At 41.2% G+C, this 20408-nt stretch overlaps 2 protein-coding genes across 5 annotated transcripts in view; one reads left to right on the top strand and one right to left on the bottom strand.

The window, feature by feature from the left end:
- Positions 1-20408, bottom strand: part of LOC132228220 (tubulin alpha-8 chain) — a 68417-nt gene that overhangs the window by 28689 nt on the left and 19320 nt on the right. The window lies entirely within an intron of this gene.
- LOC132225870 (large ribosomal subunit protein eL39-like) lies at positions 12618-13119 on the top strand. Its single transcript, XM_059680853.1, has 2 exons — positions 12618-12646; positions 12737-13119. The coding sequence occupies exons 1-2, from the start codon at positions 12618-12620 to the stop codon at positions 12945-12947; spliced, it is 240 nt and encodes a 79-aa protein (XP_059536836.1). The 3' UTR covers positions 12948-13119.

Here is a 20408-nt window from a genome sequence, read left to right as displayed (position 1 = left end):
CCTCCTAAACCTGTCTCCAAGGACCCTCCTTTTGCCTTTATAACTTCTTTCCTGAGTCCATGCAGTCCAGCTGGCTCACTTCTTCTGCCTCTGTAACTTTCTTTCTAAAGAGCCAAGACAGCCTCACCTAGGCTCACTCCTGTTTCTATAACCATGCTTCTTCTATCTTATGCTCTTACTTTGTTTCACTGTCTTAGCTTTAATAAATGTACTCTCAAAAATCACCTGGACAAAGTTGTGAAATTTTTCCTGCACAAAGTCAAGGACCCATACATTCCATACCATGTTGGGGCAGACCTGCCTTGAGCCCAGTCCCTTTCCAGTGGCACACTCAGAACCTCATACTGTCACCTTATTTGGAATAAGGGTCTTTGCAGATATAATTAAGGATCTCAAGATGAGATCTTCCTGGATCACATTGAGTCCTAAATTCAAAGACAAGTGCCCTAGTAAGAGACAGAAAAGAAGATATAGAAACAGAAGAGGCCAAGTAAAGATGGAGACAGAGATTGGATTTATGCTGCCACAAGCCAAAACCATCTAGAGCCACAGGAAGCTGGAAGACACAAGGGAGGATTCTCCCCCAGAGCCTCCAGAGAGAGACTGCTTAATCTTGAACTTCTGACCACCAGAGCTGTGAGAGAATAAAGTTCTGTTGTTTAAAGTCACCCAGTTTGTGGTAATTTGTTGTAGTAGCCCTAGAAAACAAATATTGTAAGGAAGTAAATGTGGGAAACTGAATAGATGATATTAAATGAAAAAACAAAACAAAACAAAACAAAACACTGAGAACTCAAAGTAGCAGGTATGTTATTATAATAAACTAGAGGCCAGGCGCATGAAATTCGTGCATGGGTATGGTCCCTAGGCCTGGCCTGCAATCAGGGCCATCTTCCCAGGCTGCTTGCAGCCAGCCCCGTGCTCCCCACACCCCCTCGCCGCCACCCACCCTCAGTTCCCCATTTGCCATCGGGTGATCTAAACCTCAGAGCCTGACGGCTGGGGGAAGGGACCAAGAGGTCAGCCGTTCTTTCCCGCTCGCCAGCCCCAACCCCACCACAGATCGCCCTCTGTGTGGGGCAACAGGTGGGGCAGGGTCCTTGGCCTGGCACCATCCACATCCCCCACCATCCACCCCTGGTTCCCTGTTCACCATCGAGTGATCGAAGCCTGCTGGCCAGGGAAAGAGACCAAGCAGTGGTCAGTGCACCTCATAGTGATTGGTCAGGCAGTCATTCTGGTTGTTCCGCCATTAGGGTCAATTTGCATATTACCCTTTTATTATGTAGTATAGAGGCCCGCTGCACAGGTGGGGGCCAGGCAAACTGCCCTGATGGGGGTCCCGGATCAGGGTGGGGGTTCCTGCTGGGGGGTGGGGCTGGCCGGGGCGAGGGGCCACGGGTGGTTTGCAGACCGGCCATACCCCTGATTGGGGTGGGGGTCCCACTGGGGGGCGGGGCCAGGAGGCAAGGGGCTGCAGTCATTCTGGTCTCTGGTCATTCTGGTCATTCTGCCATTTCGGTAGCTGGGATTTTATTATATAGGATAAGTATAAATATTTATCAAAAATATGTAATTTTATTCTCATGGGGTATTTTTTAGGAAGGTTAAATAAAGACATTTCATGTCTTACAAATACAATAAGTAACATGAACTATTAAACAAACCTGAAAATAAAGTCCAGTCATCCATGTGACAGCAGAGCCAGTCTAGGACCCATGCTATTTTTCACTCTGGTCAGTTTAATGTTTTGGCTTTTGAACCCAACAATATTGCCTCATGAATTCATTTTTAAAATTCAAGTACCCACCAAAACCTTACCCAACTGAACCTGCTTCCTTATTATGGACTCCTGCTTATCTTTCAGAGCGGACTCACTATCTTGGTCCACATATCCCCAGCCTTTGTCTGTAGTCAAATAAAATACTCTCTCACAAACTCTACAACCTTCCATCTCATCAGCTCCAACCCTGCTCTTACTATAAGCCCTAAGTAAAAGGTAAAGCAGAGAGCATGTTATTTTATTTTATTTTATTTTATTTTTGGCCTACTGCCTGATTATTTTAAACAGCTCAAAGAAAGTATTAATTTGAAGTTGCATATATAACTATACACTGATCTTCAATGGGTCATTTGAAACTTACTTGATCCAGCTGTTGACGGCAGCAGGAATGACTCCAGGTGTTGGAACGGTAGGGTCAAACCAAACCTGTATTTGAGTTCAGCAACCTTGTATTTGAGTTCTGGCTAGGAAAGAATTCAGAGCCAAGAGTCCAACTTTAACATTTATTTAGAAAAATTATAGAGGTAGAAGAAGTAATTCATAGAAGAAATGGGCTTAGGAAACAAGTTGTAGAGGCAAAGGAAGGGCCCTTGGAGCCTAGAAATGAGGAAGGTGAAGGTCTCACACCAGGGGGGATGGAGGCCGGGAGGGGAAAGTCATAGGTGCGCTCCCAGGAGTGAGAGTGTACTGGGTCCTCCTTCAATATTCTCAATAGAATATTTCCAGGTGTGTCCTTTCAGGGTCAGGGTCTCCGCTGACTGGTCGCACCAGGACAGGGGGTCATTAGTCAATGTAGCTGGTCCTGAGGTCAGCCTTGGTGCCCCTTGTCTGGTTTTGCTGCTTTTATGGGCCTGAAACTAAATAGAATTGAGGCCTAGATATTATCTCTAGGGAGGAAAGGTCAGGGAATCTAAACCACACAACCAGTGATATGCTAGGGGAGGAAAGATCACCCTGGGGATGAGGTCCTACCCTACAATTCTCTGTTGATAGGCATCTGGGGCTTTCTACCCTGGTGACCTTCTGTTCCTAGCCCATCATCCTTGCTCTGCTCATATCTGTTTAACTGCCTACCGCACAACTAAATGTGCCTACATGGAAAACCAATATCTATTTAACCTTTCTATTCCATGTATTTATTTCAATTATTTTAAACCATTGCAATAAAAAGATTTAACATCCTGTTTTATAATAGTAAATATTTCATTCCATAAGCAATTTGTGCAAAGTTATACAGCAATTTAGTAGCAGAGCTAGGACCCAAAACCCTCCAGTTCTATTTTTAAAAGTCCACATTACATAATATATTTTCCTTTATCTTCCTCAAAATTATGGGGTTTTTTGAAAAATAAAAAAAGAAGAAAAGAGTATGTATAATATAGTACAATTGTGGGGTTTTTTTAGAAAAAGGAGAAAATACGATCTCTATCAGTACTTTTTATATGTACAAAAAAAACTCTAGAAGAAATATGAAATGAGCAACAGTGGCTGCCTCTGGGGGGAGGGAAAAACTTGCTAGATGGAGGACAGGAATGGGAGGCTCTTCATATTAGGCCTTTTCATACTTAAAAAAAAATCAACTATATGAATGTACTACATATTCAGAACATTAAATGTGTTCTTAAATGAACATATACAAAAGGCTTAGTGCTTCTTTAAGTCACTGGAATCATCTGCAAAGCCTACTTCCTGTGCTAAGAACCAGGAATCAGGGAGGCACCTTCTTTGTGGAGTGATGTATATATATATGTATGTGTGTGTGTGTGTGTGTGTGTGTGTGTGTGTGTATTACTGGGTTCTAACACTCATGACTCTCCCCTCCCACATCTAACACTTAATCAACAGCAACAAAATAATAACTAGCACCAGCTCACTATATGCCATGCACTTTTTAAGTGTTTATACGTGTTAGGACCATTTAATTCTTACAACAAACCTATGAAGTAAAATAATCATTATCCTCATTTTAAGATAAAGAAAATAAGGCACAAGAAAGATAACTTGCTCAAGGTCAAAGTTGGGGAGCTGAAGTCAGGCATTATGGTACCCACCCTCACTTATACCGCAAAATTACTCCATTACAATTAGACCTTGTTTCTCAAAAAGAAAAAGGCTTTGTAAAAATTCATGTGTTTCCTGAGAGGATTCACAGGGCACATCTTTTAGACATTGTCTTTAACTCCTCTAAAATGGCAAACTGTCACCTTGGAGACCATAAAATCCATGAATATGACAACATAATAATAGTGCTAAGCGGGGAGGGGTTAGGATGCTCAGGTGTTCCAGAGCAGCAGGTACTTGCTGAGTGAAGGCTATCAGTGCCCAAATGCTCAGGGAGACTTGGAATGGTTATGGTGACTTTGATAGAATAACAAGGCAATTTTACCAGCTCTCCATCTTGGCAATAGAAAAACTCTCAGACAACACTTTGGAGGGGATCAAAGACACAAAATGGTTTCCTTTCAGAGAAAGCAGCCCATTCCTTGGGATCTGACCAAAGGACTTGGCTTATCCATGTGAATAATCTGATGGAACCACCAGCTTGTATTTATAGCTACCCTGAGGGATGCCAGCCAGTCTTTGTCATCACTAGTACATTTGAGAAGGAACACCTCCTGCTCTTTCCCTCTGCAGTGAGCTGAGCAATGATACTGCTAAAACAGGTGCCAAAGCACTGCACCCTTCCTCCTCCCCGCAACTCCACTTCCACCCTTTAGCCTGGCCCTTGCCTTTAAGCTCACCAACTTTTGCTGCTTCTATTTTTTCCTTCTAATTCCCAAGGCCAAATTCAAGTTCACCCAACAAATCTTTATTACTTGGCCTCATTCTAGGTATTATAGGGGATATGAGAACATAACACTGGAGCAAATCTGCTTAGGTTCGGATCTCAGCTCTACCACTTTATAGCTGTGGAATAATTGGGCAACTTAGCCCCTCTGTGTCTATTTTGTAACCTCTAAAAGAGAGATAATAATACCTACCTTATTGGCTTGCTATGAATTAATTAGTTAATATATGTAAAGTACTTAGAACGATGCTGGCACATCATAAGTACCTTACAAATGTTAGCTATTAGTATTAGAAGACATGGCCCCCACTCCACACAAAAGGCTTTCATCCAATTAGAGAGACAATATACAAAACACCCCTAAAACAGTTAAAGAACAAACAAGAATTAACATAGTGAAATGAATGGTTCAGCTATTAAGTGTAAGAAACTAACCGAAAAAATAAACATCATTATAATAGTAAGAGTAACCAGCAAAGGCTGCATAGGACAAACTGGCTGAACAGTAAGCTGAGTTCTGAGGGATAAATAGACAAATGAAGTACAAGGGAGAACACGTGGCCTGAGAAGGTTTGGAGATAAAGCTGATCAGCAGTAACAACAGCCATGAGTCTAGATAGGAGACTTGAAAAGAGGGGGAGGAATGTAGATCTAGGTTTACTCTGCAGTTGGAAATATAATTAGACAAACCTTTAGAGGTCAGAGATGGAGCTGGAGATTGGAGGTCATTAAGTTAAAGATAACCATTGAATCCATGAGAGGAGAAAAATTCACATGTGGAAAGGGAAGAGCTGTGGACAGAGCCTTGAGGGTACAATTCCAGTCTGAGGCCAAAAGAAAAACCAGCTAAAGGAACAGAAAACCAAGAGTTAGAGAGGTTAGAGAGAGAGGAAGGTGCCAAAAAAAAGGGGATGATGCTGTACTGCATTTGGAAAATAAGCCTTTTACTTAAAAGTATGAATTTTTTTTTTCCTAGAAAAAAACTCTGAGGGTGAAAACCTATTGGTTACCTATATAAGAACCATATAATTTGGTTTTCTGGCTAAGGAACCTCTCCATATAAATAATTACATGTTATTTTTTAGGTAGTTTCCTAAACAAGAGATCATAGGGAAAAAAGTAATAATTCTTGGATGTTACCTAATCTAATAAAAGAGAAACATGCAAATTGACCACACCTCCGCTATGCCCCAAGCCACGCCCACCAGCAAATCAGAGCGACTATATGCAAATTAACCCAACCAAGATGGCAGCCTGTAGCCACGGAGCTGGAGCAAACAGGAGGCTTGGTTGCCCCGGTGATGGAGGAAGCCAAGCTTCCCACCTGCCCTGGCCGGCTGCGGAGCGCTTAAGGCAACAAAGTTTCAATTATAGAAGATAAATAAATCCCAGATACCTGCTTCCAGCCAGCCTCCACTGGGAGCTTGGGTGGCTGGGGGCCATGGCCAGCCTGCAAACAGCCATCAGCCACTCACCCAGGATGGCCAGGCACCCCAGTGGGGACTCCCACCCCGAAGGGGCTGTGGCCAGCCTGCAAACAACCATCAGCCCTCACCCAGGATGGCCAGGCACTCCATCACTGAAGGGGGTGTGGCCAGCCTGCAAACAGCCCTCAGCCCCTCACCCAGGCTGGCCAGGCACCCTAGCAGGACCCCCACCCTGATCCGGAACACCCTTCAAGGCAAACCAGCCAGCCCCCACCTGTGTACCAGGCCTCTATCCTATATAGTAAAAGGGTAATATGCAAACTGACCCTAATAGCAGAACGACTGGGAATGACTGGACACTATGACACACTCTCACCACCAGGGGGCAGACGCTCAATGCAGGAGCTGCCCCCTAGTGGTCACTGCACTCCCACAGGGGGAACTCTGCTCAGCCACAAGCCAGGCTGACTGCTACCAATAGAGCAGTGGTGGTGGGAGCCTCTCCCGCCTCCTCAGCAGCACTAAGGATGTCCAACTGCAGTTTAGGCCTGCTCCCCGCTGGCAAGTGGACATCCCCCAAGGGCTTCCAAGCTGCCAGAGGGATGTCTGACTGCCAGCTTAGGCTCAATTCCCAGGGAGCAGGCCTAAACCAGCAGGTGGACACTCCCGAGGGGTGCCAGATTGCAAGAGGGCACAGGCCGGGCTGAGGGGACCCCCCCCCCCCCCCGCAGTGCACAAATTTTTGTGTACCGAGCCTCTAGTTAGTAATAAAATTGTTCATAATATTCTCATGTCTTTTTCATCTATGCTATATCTGCAAATATGTCTCCATTTTAGTCATATTATTATTTTCTTCTTTTTCATGATTACTGTCATGAAAGCTTAATATAATTTGATTAAATTTTAATGACTTTTAATCAATAAATTATATATATTAAAGTACATACTTGAAATAGTGTTTTTGTTAAATTTACACCCCTCCATCCCCATCCCATTTGGCAACTTGTTTTCTATATCTCTGAGTCTGTTGATGCTTTGCTCCATTTATTCATTTGTTTTCTTAGATTCCACATATAAGTGAAATCATACATTACAGTAAAACCTCAATATAAGTGAATAATTCAGGCAAGGGGTATCCATTGAAAATCTTTTATCTAATAAAGCAGGTTTGCCTAATGGGTATGTTAAAAAATCAACAATTGGTTAGTTTACCTGCTTTTACTTATGTAGACACATTTATGTAATTAAAATTAAGTATGTATGAAAAGGTTAATTTCACAGAAGTTTTCTATGTGTATTATAGTAATTTAAATGTATACTGAATAGGTCTAGTAAATGCGTGCATTGGCTAGTCATCTTGAGTAAACAAATGCACAGGGCTGGGACATGGCTTAGCGAATATCAGAGCATAGGCTGGCACATGTTAAAACTGTGGCAGAAAGTCATGCCACATGTCACAGAACCAATTACCACACGAGATTTGGTGTGACCATTTTCTAATCATTTGCTGAGCACTGTTTACCAGCGGTGACTCCTGGATTTAAATATGTAGACTTATAGATATGTAATATCTAGTTATGTCAGCAAAATTACTACAGTGTTTTTTCCAACAAATAACAGTGAATTGAGGAACCAAGATGGCAGCGTAGGTAAATGCCTGTACTCACTGTCTCCCATAACCACATCAAAATTACACCTAAAATACAAACAACCATCATACAGAACTACCTGAAAGCTGGCTGAATGGAAGTCTTACAACTAGAGAAATAAAGAAGAAAGTGCATTGAAATTGGTAGGAGGGGCAAAGGTGCAGAACAGGCTGGTCCAACCCACATGTGCAACATTTTTTTAATCAGAAGGGAGATTTCCAAGGCTTCCCATGAGAAGCAGGGGGTCCCAGTCACACACCAGACCCCCAGCCCAAGGTTCCAGAGCTGTGAAGAGAAGTTTCTGTAACTGTAGGCTGTAAAAATCAGCAGGTATTATGGCTGAGTGACACAGATGTTGCTGGAGTCTCAAGTGTTCCTCTTAAAGGGCCTGCACATGAACTTACACGGTCCTGCTTCTTCTGAATTCAGGGCTGGGCAGCAGCTTTGGAGGAACCCAGGGACTTACTGGAAAGAACTGGACTATTTGTCATTGGGTCAGGAATGCAGGGGATGGCTTTCTCCCAGACAGGGGTGATCGCAGGGGTCATTGTTCCTGTGCTGGGACCTCCACCATCATAGAGCTGACTGGCAGCCATATCAGAGTTTCCATAAGCATGGACCAAACTATTTGCTCCACCCTGGTGATTCCCTGAGATGCCACCCCATCTGATTTACAGCCCCACCCAAGTTGTCTGCAGCTGTTTTTCCATATGAATGGCCTGTCCTGGCTCAGGCTTCAGACTTTGGTAAGATCTCTGAAACAAGCAGCAACTGGAGTCAGCATACCCCAAACCTATCACTTAGAGGCCCAAGACCTAGCACTAGCACCAGCCTGCCTTGCTTCACAGCTGGGCCTTGCCTGGGCACTTCCTAGCTCAATACAAATAGCAGCCATCTGAAGATCACTCTGTACCTTCTGCTGGGTGGCCCCAGGCAGTGGCTGACTTCGCACCTCCCAGGAGGCCTCAGAGCCAGTGCACCTGGTGGACAGCTTCAGATCATAACAGATTATAATTTTATGCATCCATAAGTGATACACTCAAGAGGCAGACACAGTAAGCACTAAAGCCCCATTAAAGCTGGTCCTACTCCATAGGGGTGTCTCCTGCATAGAAGTTCTTCCATTGCAGACATAGCTGATCCTTACAGCCAATTGGCCTGGAGATCAATTCCTCTCAGTGATAACAACAGCAATCAAAGCTCAACTATAACAAGACTATGCACATAGCCCACGCAGGGACATACTAGAGTGCCCAGCTCAAGTGACTAGGGAGACTGAGCCACTGGGCCCTATTGAACACCTACTACTCCAATTCCAGGAGACATAGCAGCTCTACCTAATACATAGAAACAAACATGGGGAAGCAGCCAAAATGCAGAGACAAAGAAACATGTTACAAATGAAAGAAATGGAAGCAAGCAAACTACTGGATACAGAGTTCAAATAAAGGTTACTCAAGAATCTTAATGAGAGCTTCAAGGGAAAGTGTCAAAGGACTTAGGGAGACTTTCAAGGATCTTAGTGAAATGTCAACGGCATGAAAAAGGACCAGTCAGAAATTAAGAATACACTAACTGAAATAAAGAATAATTTACAGTCATTCATCAATAGAGTAGAGGATTCCGAGAATCAAATCAATGTTTTGGAATATAAGGAAGCAAAAAACAACCAATCAGAAGGGGGGGGGGGGAATCTAAAAATATGAAGATAGTGTAAGGAGTCTCTGGGACAACTTCAAGCATACCAACATTCACATTATGGGAGTGCCAGAAAGAGAAGAGAGCGAGCAAGATATTGAAAATCTATTTGAAAAAATAATGACATAAAACTTCCACTACTTGGTGAAAGAAATAGACTTACAAGTCAGGAAGCCCAGAGAGTGCCAAACAAGAGGAACTCAAAGAGGCCCACACCAAAACACATCATAATTAGAATGCTAAGGCTTAAAGACAAAGAGAGAATCTTAAAACCAGCAAGAAAAAAGCAGTTAGTTGCCTACAAAGAAGGGTTCATACGACCGACCGTTAGCTGATTTATCGACAGAAACATTGCAGGCCAGAAGGGAGTGGCAAGAAATATTCAAAGTGCTGAACAGCAAGGACCTACAACCAAGATTACTCTACCCTGCAAAGCTATTATTTAGAATTGAAGGTCAGATAAAGAGCTTCACAGACAAGAAAAAGCTAAAGGAGTTCATCACACCAAACCAGTATGACATGAAATGTTGAAGGGTATCCTTTAAGACAGGGGTCCTCAAACTACGGCCCGCGGGCCACATGCAAATACAAATATTGTATTTGTTCCCATTTTGTTGTTTTACTTCAAAATAAGATATGTGCAGTGTGCAGAGGAATTTGTTCATAGTTTTTTTTTAAACTATAGTCCAGCCCTCCAACAGTCTGAGGGACAGTGAACTGGCCCCCTGTTTAAAAAGTTTGAGGAGGAGAAGGAGGAAAAAAAAGAAGAAGAGAAGAAAATATGTACAATAAAATGGCAATAAATACATATCTATCAACAATTAAATCTGAAAATCAAACTAGAGAGGAAGGAAAAATGGCAGCTGAATAGGCAGACCTACTGTGCACCTTGTCCCAGGGCCAGTCTGGAAATACAACTATATTGGAGATCATTCACCTGGAATTACCAACTGAGATCCAGCTGAGGAGGGGACTTATATCAAAGAAGCACAGAAAACACCTGGAGATCAGTAGGAAGGATGAGGTTGCAAGAGAAGCAGACCCAGCTCCCAGGACTGTCGGCCAAGAGGGAAGAGGGAACTCCCTACTATGGGAGAGTCTGTTCCCTCAGAGCCCAGGCTAGGCTTCTCAGCCCAGAGCATCAAAGCCAAGATCTGCAACAAATGTAACATCCAGCCATGAAAGGTGTAGGCTGTGGCTGAGTCTGGAGCCAGAAGGCTAGAACCAGTGGGAAAGAAAGTCACAGTTTCAGTTTTGTTTTTTTCCTCTCTCTAAACACAGAGCACAGGAGTCTTCATTTGCAACTACTAACCTGAGACTTCTGTGCAGGGACAGAGGCACAGACTTGAGGGGATTGAGGGGAGGCTGGTGTGGGAAGCAGGGAAGGGAGACATGGAAAAGCAGTAGCCAGGAGTCCTGCATTTGGTTGTTCATATAGCTCCAAACCAAAACGGCCATTTATCCTGAGAGGAGCTAGCAGCTCCTAGTCGCCACAGGGCAGCTGATATAGGCTGTTCCACCCTCAGAATACCTGCATGCCACACCCTGCATTTTGAGCTTTTCAAAGAAAACAAAGACAGAGGCCAAGCTTATGGGTATGAACAGTCTCAAGGAGCCCTCAGTGACTGGACTGAACGAGGCACCATCCACCCCATTATTCTTGGAACCAGATTGATAAAAATTCCGGGTTCCCAGCTGACCCCATTGGTCTCCATACAGGGATCTCTGTCCAGTCAATGGTAGAGTAATATTTTGGACCTATTACAGAGGAGTAGCTCTGGGAAAGGAAAACACACCCACCTTATTCCATGATAGCTAAATAGCACCTCCCCCACCTAAAGCCCTTTCAGACACAGACTTGAGTGATTAAGATCAACAGCTGGCTAGCAAGAAAAAGCAGGCAGAGGCAAAGTCCAAGGAACCAGGGGAAGTTTGTTGACCCAGTTCTGGGCCCCATTAAAGGGCAGATTGGCCTCTCCTGCTTGCAGTCAAGGCCTATGGAGACAGTCACAACTGGTGGATGAGTGGATGGCTTGTAACTTCAAGCAGGTTGCTGGAAGCCAAAAGACAGTGCCTTACAATGGTTAGCACCTAAGTACCTAAGAGGAAGCCCAGAATTTGCAAACAGAAGAGTGGGACCCAAAGCAAGCTCCCATGGGGACATTAAACTAGACTGAAACAAGCATCACTTCTCTTTCTTTTCTTCTTTTTTTCTTTTCTTTTTTCTCCTCCCTTTTTTCTTCTCTTTACTTTTTTTTAGTTTTTCTCTTTACTTTCTTTTTCCCCTTTTTAAATTTGTCTTCTTTATCTATTTGCATCATTGATTTGCTATTATTCTAGTCTCTGTTGTTTCATTCATATATCTAATTTTCCTCTTCTCTTTTCCTACTCATTTTTTTCTTTTCGTCCCTACACATCTTTTCTCTCTTTTCTTCCTCTTTTCTTCTTCTCTTGCTTTCTCATCTTTTTTATTTTTCTTACTTTAGGTATATCTGCTTTCTCTTCAATTTTCCTTTTCAAACATGTTTCTTTTCATTTCTTTTATCCCCACTTTATTCTAAAACATTTTACTTCCCCTATTCCTCTAATTATTTATTCTTATGTTCTTTATTTCAACTCTGTATCTACATATTGTGCCCTGCCTTTTTTGTTGTTCTTTTGTTTGTGCTTTTTTTGTTCATTTGTTTGTTTTGTTTTCTCCTCACATTTTTTTACTTTCCTTTTTCTGTCATTCTTGCTCTCTTTTCTCTTTCCTTGTCTCATCTCTAGTGGTTGCTTTTATTGGTGCTATAGAGGTCTTGTTTACATTTTGTTTTGTTTCTTTTGTTTTGTGTTTTGTCTTGTTGTATTCTGTTCTGTTCGGTCAGCACCTCCATAACAGCTTACACAATGTGGTCAGGGGATGAGCCACATAGTCAGCCAGCCTGAGAGGAGACTCCATCCATGAATGGGAGAATAACATTCAAGACCCAACTACAACAGGAGAACCCAAATAACTCAAGTATTGGGGCTTTCCTAGAGCACCCAGCTCAAGAGATCTAAGAGACTCCACCATTGGGTCCCACACAAAGCACCTACTACCACCCCACAAAATTTGGGAGGCATAGCAGTTTGGTCTAATACATAGAAACAAATACAAAGGGAGAGCAAAAATTGGGAGGCAAAGAAACAACCTGCAAATGAAAGAAAAGGAAGAATCTCCAGAAAAGGAACTAAATGATATGGAGGCAAGTAATTTGTCAGATAAAGAATTCAAAGTAAGGGTTATAAGAATGCTCAAAGATCTGAGTGAGAATTACAGGCAACTTAATGAGAATTATAAGGTGCTGAATGGAAAAACAATATGAGTAAGAATCAAGGGGAAATGAAGAATGACATAGCTGTAATAAAGAACATCCTGGCTCTTTCTCCACCATCAAGGTGCACTCGTTCACTTCTCCTTCACAATTTCTTCCCAGAAGACTTTCAGGATCAAGAGGTTCCTGGCCAAGAAACAAAAGCTGAATCGGCCCATTCCCCAATGGATTCGGATGAAAACTGGTAATAAAATCAGGTACAACTCAAAGAGGAGATTTTGGAGAAGAACCAAACTGGGCCTATGAGGAATCACACATGAGAGATGACCCACATATTTATACTGTATCCATGTTGCCTACACCCTTAAATGATTGAAAAGATGCTACTGTCTGGACAGTCGGGGCATTTTAATTGGAAGATTAATGGACTTGTGATTTTGCTCTGTTGATTTTTCCCCCCTGAAATAGTAGGTTGGTTCAGTAATAAATGTGTGAGATCTTTAAAAAAAAAAAAAAAAAAAGAACATCCTGGAAGAATTAAACAGTAGACTAGAAGAAGCTGAGAACTGAATCAGTGAATTAGAAGACAAAGTAGAAAAAACACCCAATCAGAACAACAATTGGAAAAAAAAATTTTTTAAAGCAGGAGAGTTTAAGGGAGACTTGGAACAACATGAAATAAAACAACATCCACATAATAGGGGAGCCAGAGGAGAAGAAGCTGAGGAAAGAATAGAAAACCTGTTTGAAGAAAAAATGACAGAAAACTTCCCTGACTTGGGGAAGGAGTCACACAAGTTCAGGAATCAGAGAGTCCCACACAAGATGAACCCAAAAGGACCCACACCAAGACACATCATAATGAAAATGGCAAACATTAAAGACAAAGAAAGAATCTTAAAGGCCGCCAGAGAGAGACAGAAAGTTACCTACAATGGAATTTCAATTATACTGTCAACTAATTTCTCAATAGAAACACTTCAGGCCAGAAGGAAGTGGCAGAAAGTATACAAAGTAATGTAAAGCAAGGAACTGAATCCAAGACTACTCTGTCTAGCAAGGCTGTCATTCAAAATTGAAGGTGAAATTAGAAGCTTTGCAGACAAAAACAGTCTAAAGGAGTTTAGTAATACCAAATCGGCAATACAAGAAATACTACAGGGACTGCTGTAAAAAGAAGGAATTGAAAGAGAGAGAGGAACACAGGCATGAAGAATAAAAATGGCAACAAACAGGTACCTATCAATAATAACCTTAAATGTAAATGGATTAAATGCTCCAATCAAAAACCATAGGGTATCTGAATGGATAAGAAAGCATGACCCATATATATGCTGTCTACAAGAGACACACATCAGAACAAAGGACTCACACAGACTGAAAGTGAAGGGATGAAAAAAAAAAAAGTCTTCCAGGCAAATAGAAATGAAAAAAAGAAAGGCTGGAGTAGCAATTCTCATATCTGAAAATATTGACTTCAAAATGGAGGACATAACAAGAGATAAGGAAGGCCATTTTATAATACTAAAGGGATAAATACAGCAAGCAGATATGACTCTGATAAACATAAACACACTCAATACAGGAGCATTCAAATACATAAAAAAAAAAAACTTCTGGAGGATATCAAGGAAGAGATCAACAGAAATACAATGATAGTATGGGACTTTAACACCCCTGTGACATCACTGGATAGATTTTCTACACAAAAATCAACAAGGAAACAGTGCTCCTAAACAACACACTAGATCAGATGGAATTAATTAACATTGTCAGAACATTTCACCCCAAAGTTACAGAATATACATTCTTCTCAAGTGCACATGGAACATTTTCAAAGATAGATCACATGTTAGGACACAAACTAAGACGATTAGTTCAAGAAGATTGAAATCATATCAAGCATATTCTCAGATCACAATGGCATGAAATTTGAAATCAAATACAATAAAAATAATCAAAAACATTCAAACACATGGAGGCAAAATAGCATGCTATTAAACAAAGAATGGGTTACCAAAGAGATTAAAGAAGAAATAAAAAAATCCTGGAAACAAATGAAAATGAACACACAACAACCCAAGTCTATGCGACACAGTTAAAGCAGTACTGAGAGGGAAATTCATAGGACTACAGGCCTAACTCAAAAAAACAAGAAAAACTTTTGATAAGTTATCTAATCCTACAAATTAAAGAATTAGAAAGAGAACAATAAGAAAAGCCCAGAGTGAGCAGAAGAAAGGAAATAATAAAGATTAGAGTGGAAATAAATGACATAGAGATGAGAAAAACAATATAAAAGATCAATAAAATAAGAAATGATTCTTTGAAAAGATAAACAGGATTAATGAACCTGTAGCCATACTCATCAAGAAACAAAGAGAGAGGACCCAAATAAACAAAATCAGAAACAAAAGAGGGGAATGTGAAAGCCACAACCAGCATGGCTAGGGTTCAGGATCTGGAGAAGGGGCTACGCACAAATGAAGACACTAGATAAGAAATATAAATTTAGAAATCATGGGCGGGGGGGGGGGGGGGCGGGGCGGAGAACCTTTCTCTAGGGGAAAGGCTTCATTGGGACCCAGGCCCTGTTAGCTTTTATTCAATTTTAGAATACACATCTTGCCCTTAGTCAGGCAGGCAATCCGGTAACAGACAGACTATCTTAAAGGTCAGTAAATATTAGTAAAGATTTACTTTGAGACTATTAGATCAGGAAATTGCTTGAGCCACCATTGTCTCGACAGAACAATTAGTGCATAGCTTTTAGCCCTTGCTAAAGCTCAAGGTCCATCAGTCTTCCAAGTTCCCTGTTGCACTTTCATGATAGTGTAGACAATGGATAGCTTCCAGCAGGGGAAGAAACAACTGACCCCACAGAAATATAAAAAATGGTCAAAATATTAGGAATGACTTCATTCCAACAAACTGGACAACCTGGACAAAATGGACATATTCCTAGAGAAATACAATCTTCCAAAACTCAATCAGCAAGAATTAAAGACCTGAATAGACTGATAACTACTGATGAAATTGAAGCAATAATAAAAAAAATAAAATAAAATAAAAAACTTATAGCAAACAAATGCCCTGGTCCAAACAGCTTCACAGGAGAGTTTTACCAAATATTCAAAGAAAAACTAACACTTATCCTCCTCAAACTATTCCAAAAAATTCCAGAATAATGACAGTTTTACTTCCTCCTGTCATTATTTGAAGTAACACTTCGAAGTTCTTTCTATGAGGTCATAATTACCCTAATTCCAAAACCAGTTAAAGACACTACAAAGAAAGAGAATTAAAACCCAATATCCCTGATAAACATATATGCTATAATGCTCAAGAAAATATTAGCAAACAGAATCCAGCAATATTTTAAAGAGGTCATACACCATGACCAAGAGGGATTTATCCCAGGGATGCAAGGCTAGTACAATATTCCCAAATCAATAAATGTGATACATCACATAAACAGATTGCAAGACAAAAATTACATGATCATATCAATTGATTCACAGAAAGCATTTGACAAAATCCAACACCCTTTTTTGATTAAAAAAAGAACTCTCAGCAAAGTGGGAATAGAGGGATCATACCTCAACATAACAAAAGCCATATATGACAAACCGACAGCCAACATCATACTCAATGGGCAAAAACTAAAACCATTTCCCCTAAGAACAAGAACAAGACAGGGATGCCCACTTTCACTACTTTTGTTCAACATAGTACTGGAAGCCCTAGCCATAGTTATCAGGCAAGAAGAAGAAATAGAAGGCATCCAAATTGGAAAGGAGGAAGTAAAACTGTCATTATTTACAGATCACATGATATTGTACATAGAAAACCCTAAAGACTCCATCAAAAAACTACAAGATTTAATAAATGAATTTGGCAATGTAGCAGGATACAAAATTAACACCCAAAAATCTATGTCATTTTTATACACCAATAATGAACCCTCAGAAAGAAAAACTTTTAAAAATTCCATTTAATTTACGATTATAAAAAAAATTACTATACTTATGAATAAATTTAACCAAGGAGGTAAAAGACCTGTACTTGGAAAACTACAGGATGTTGAAAAAGGAGATAGAGGAAGATATAAACAACTGGAAGAATATACCATGTTCATGGATTGGTAGAATCAATATCATTAAAATGTCCATACTACCCAAAGCAATCAAAACATTCAATGCAATCCCTATTGAAATACCAAGGGCATATTTCACAGATCTAGAATGAACACTTCAACAATTTATATGGAACCAAAAAAGATCCAGCATAGCCACAGCTATCTTGAGAAAAAAGAACAAAGTTGGAGGGATCACAATACCAGATATCAAGCTATACTACAAAGCCTCTGTACTCAAAACAGCCTGGTACTGGCACAAGAACAGGCATATAGAGCAATGGAACAGAACAGAGAACCCAGAAATCGACCCTAGTCATTATGCTCAATTAATATTTGACAAAGGAGGCAAGTGCACAAAATGGAGTCAAGACAGTTTCTTCAATAAATGGACTTGGGGAAAACTGGAAAGGTACATGCAAAAAAATAAAACTAGACTACCAACTTACACCATACACAAGAATAAACTCATAATGAATAAAAGACTTAAATGCAAGACATGAAACCATAAAAATCTTAGAAGAAGCCATAGGCAGCAAAATCTCCGACATCTCATGTAGCAATATGTTTACCAATACATCTCCTAGGACAAAGGAAACTAAGGAGAAAAGAAGCAAATTGAATTACATAAAAATAAAAAGCTTCTGTGCAGCAAAGTAACCATTAACAAAATGACAAGAGAGCCCACTGCATGGGAGAACATATTTGCCAGTGATACATCTGATAAAGGGTTAATCTCCAAAATATATAGGAAACTCATATGGCTTAACAAAAGAAAGACAATCCAATTAAGGGTGGGCAAAAGACCAAAATAGACCCTCCTATAAAATAGACATACAGAAGGCCAAGAGAAATATGAAAACATGCTCAAAGTCACTAATCATCCGAGAGATGCAAATCAAAACAACGAGGTACCGTCTCACACCTGTCAGAATGGCTATCATCAACAAATCAACAAACGACAAGTGCTTGCGAAGATGCGGAGAAAAGTACACTGCTGATGGAAATGCAGACTGGTGCAGCAGTTGTGGAAAACAGTATGGAGTTTCCTCAAAAATTAAAAATGGAACTCCTGTTTGGCCCAGTAATCCCACTAATAGGAATATATCTCAAAGAAATCAGAAACACCAATAAGAAAGAATATATGCACCCCTATGTTCATAGCAGCACAATTTACAATAGCTAAGATTGGGAAACAGCCCAAGTGCCCATCAGCAGAGGAGTGGATAACAATTTCACACAATGGAATACTATGCAGCTGTGGAAAGGAAAGAACTCTTACCATTTGCAACAGCATGGATGGACTTGGAGAGTATTATGCTAAGAGAAATAAGCCAGTCAGAGAAAAACAAGTATCACATGATCTCACTTATATGTGGAATATAATGAACATAATAAACTGAAGAACAAAATAGATCCAGAGATAGAAGCATGGAACAGACTGTCAAACTTCAGAGGGAAGGTGGGGGAGGAGGGGTGGGAAGGAAGAGATCAACCAAAGAAGTGTATGCATATATGCATAACCCACACAGACAATAGGGTGGTGAAGGCCTGGGGTGGGGGATAGGTTTGGGTAGAGGAGATCAATTGGGGGGGGGGGGGACACATATGTAGTACAGAGAAAAGTACACTGAAAAGTACAGTGTACTTTTCTCCATACTTTTCTCTCACACTTACGAGTGTCCCGACTAACGAGTTTTTCGAGATACGAGCTGTCTCTCGGCTGATTTTTTGCTTTAAGTGGCGAGCTAAAATTTGGGTTACGAGCCAGCTTCAGATACCCCACCGCTAGTTGGCACAGCGAACGTCACAGTGAACGCCACAACATCAGCCCAGCATCACGTGTCTCATTCATTCACTTTTTGATTTGACATACGAGTAATTTGAGTTACGAGCTCCGTCACGGAACGAATTAAACTCGTAAGTCAAGGCCCCACTGTACTTTCAACAATAAAGATATTTTTAAAATAAAAAAATAAAATTCAAAATAAATGAAGGAAATCTAATGAACAAAATAAACTGAGAAATAAAATAGAATCAGAGGCATGGATACATGAAATAGACTGATGAATCTCAGAGTGAAGGGATTAACCAAAGTTCTTATGTGCATATTTGCATTATCTATGGATGCAGACGGTGGCTTGGTGAAGGCCTGGGGTAGGGTGGGACCAGGGTGGAGGTGAGCAATGGGGAGAAAGAAAGAGGAAATCTGTAATACTCTCAACAATGAAAACTTTTTAAAAATAAAAATAATAAAAAAATAACAGTGAATTAATTTCAAAAATAACCTGTTGACTTAATTATAAGCAAATTTTGGTTAAAAGCATTTTAAAATGAATAGGGTGGCTGGGCCAGTGTGGCTCAGTGGTTGAACATCAACCTATGAAATAGGAGGTAACGGTTCAATTCCTGGTTAGGACACATGCCAGGGTTGTGGGCTCAATCCCCAGTGTGGGGCATGCAGGAAGCAGCCAATCAGTGATTCTCTCTCATCATTGATGTTTCTATCTCTCTCTCCCTCTCCCTTCCTCTCTGAAATCAATAAAAATATTTTTTAATAATTAAATTTAATTAATGTTAATTTTCACATATGACATATGGACCAGAAATTTTGTCCCATTAAATCCAAAATCCGTTAAATTAATGTCCACAAAACCAAGGGTTTACTGTATTTGTCTTTCTCGGTCTCACTTATTTCACTTAGTATAATGCCTTCTAGGTCCATCCATGTTGTTGCAGGTGGCAAGATTTCATTCTTTCTTATTGCTGAATAATATTCCATTGTGTGTGTATGTGTATATATCACATCTTCTTTATCTATTTGTCTATCAATGGACACCCAGATTTCTTCCATATCTTGGCTCGTATAAATAACTAGAGGCCTGGTGCATGAAATTCATGCACGGGTGGTGTCCCTAGGCCTGACAGGTGATCAGGGCTGATCAGGGCCCAAAGGCCCCAGCAGGGTAGGGAGAGGAGGTGATAGTGGCTGGGCCAGGTGCAGAAGGAACAGACACCAAAGCCGATGCTGCACTCGGTGCCCCGTCACCCCACAGTTCCCCGCCTCCCCCCTCTCCTTCCCTCAGTGCCACACCACCACCTGGGGCCTGCTGGCCAGGCGAGGGGTCAGGGAGGGTCCAGGAAAGGTTTCAAATGTGCAGGAGGCAGCCAATCAATGATTCTCTATGATCATTGATGTTTCTATCTCTATTTCTCTCTCCAAAATCAATCAAATATATATTTTTTAAATGCAAGGTTTTTAGAGGAAGAAAGGTAGGGCAAGGGAGCTATTGACAGGGGGCATTTGAGATCTTGCTCACATTTCAGATTGGATAGCATAAGGTGGTCCTCAGGGGGTGACAGGTGAGGAGTGGCACTGGGTGGAGCAGGGCACTGCAGGCTGAGGAACAGGTTGTAATGACTGAGAATGTCTGTGACAGTGACACCGAGCATGTGTTGGGGCCATTGCTGGAATCATTCATCCTCAAGAGGTTTTCATTCCGATGGGAGGAGAAACATGGAGATCAGAAGGCCTTTCTTAACCTAGAAGGTGAAGTGGGAGGCAGGAGTGGGCTGTCCTGCCCCTCAAGCCCACAGTATGCAAAGGGGTGGGCAGAAGCCAGAAGCTGGAA

Source organism: Myotis daubentonii, chromosome 2, assembly GCF_963259705.1.
Source record: "Myotis daubentonii chromosome 2, mMyoDau2.1, whole genome shotgun sequence".
Classification (NCBI taxonomy): Eukaryota; Metazoa; Chordata; class Mammalia; order Chiroptera; family Vespertilionidae; genus Myotis; species Myotis daubentonii.
Note: the sequence above shows the minus strand (reverse complement) of the source record. Positions and strands in the feature narration are given on the sequence as shown.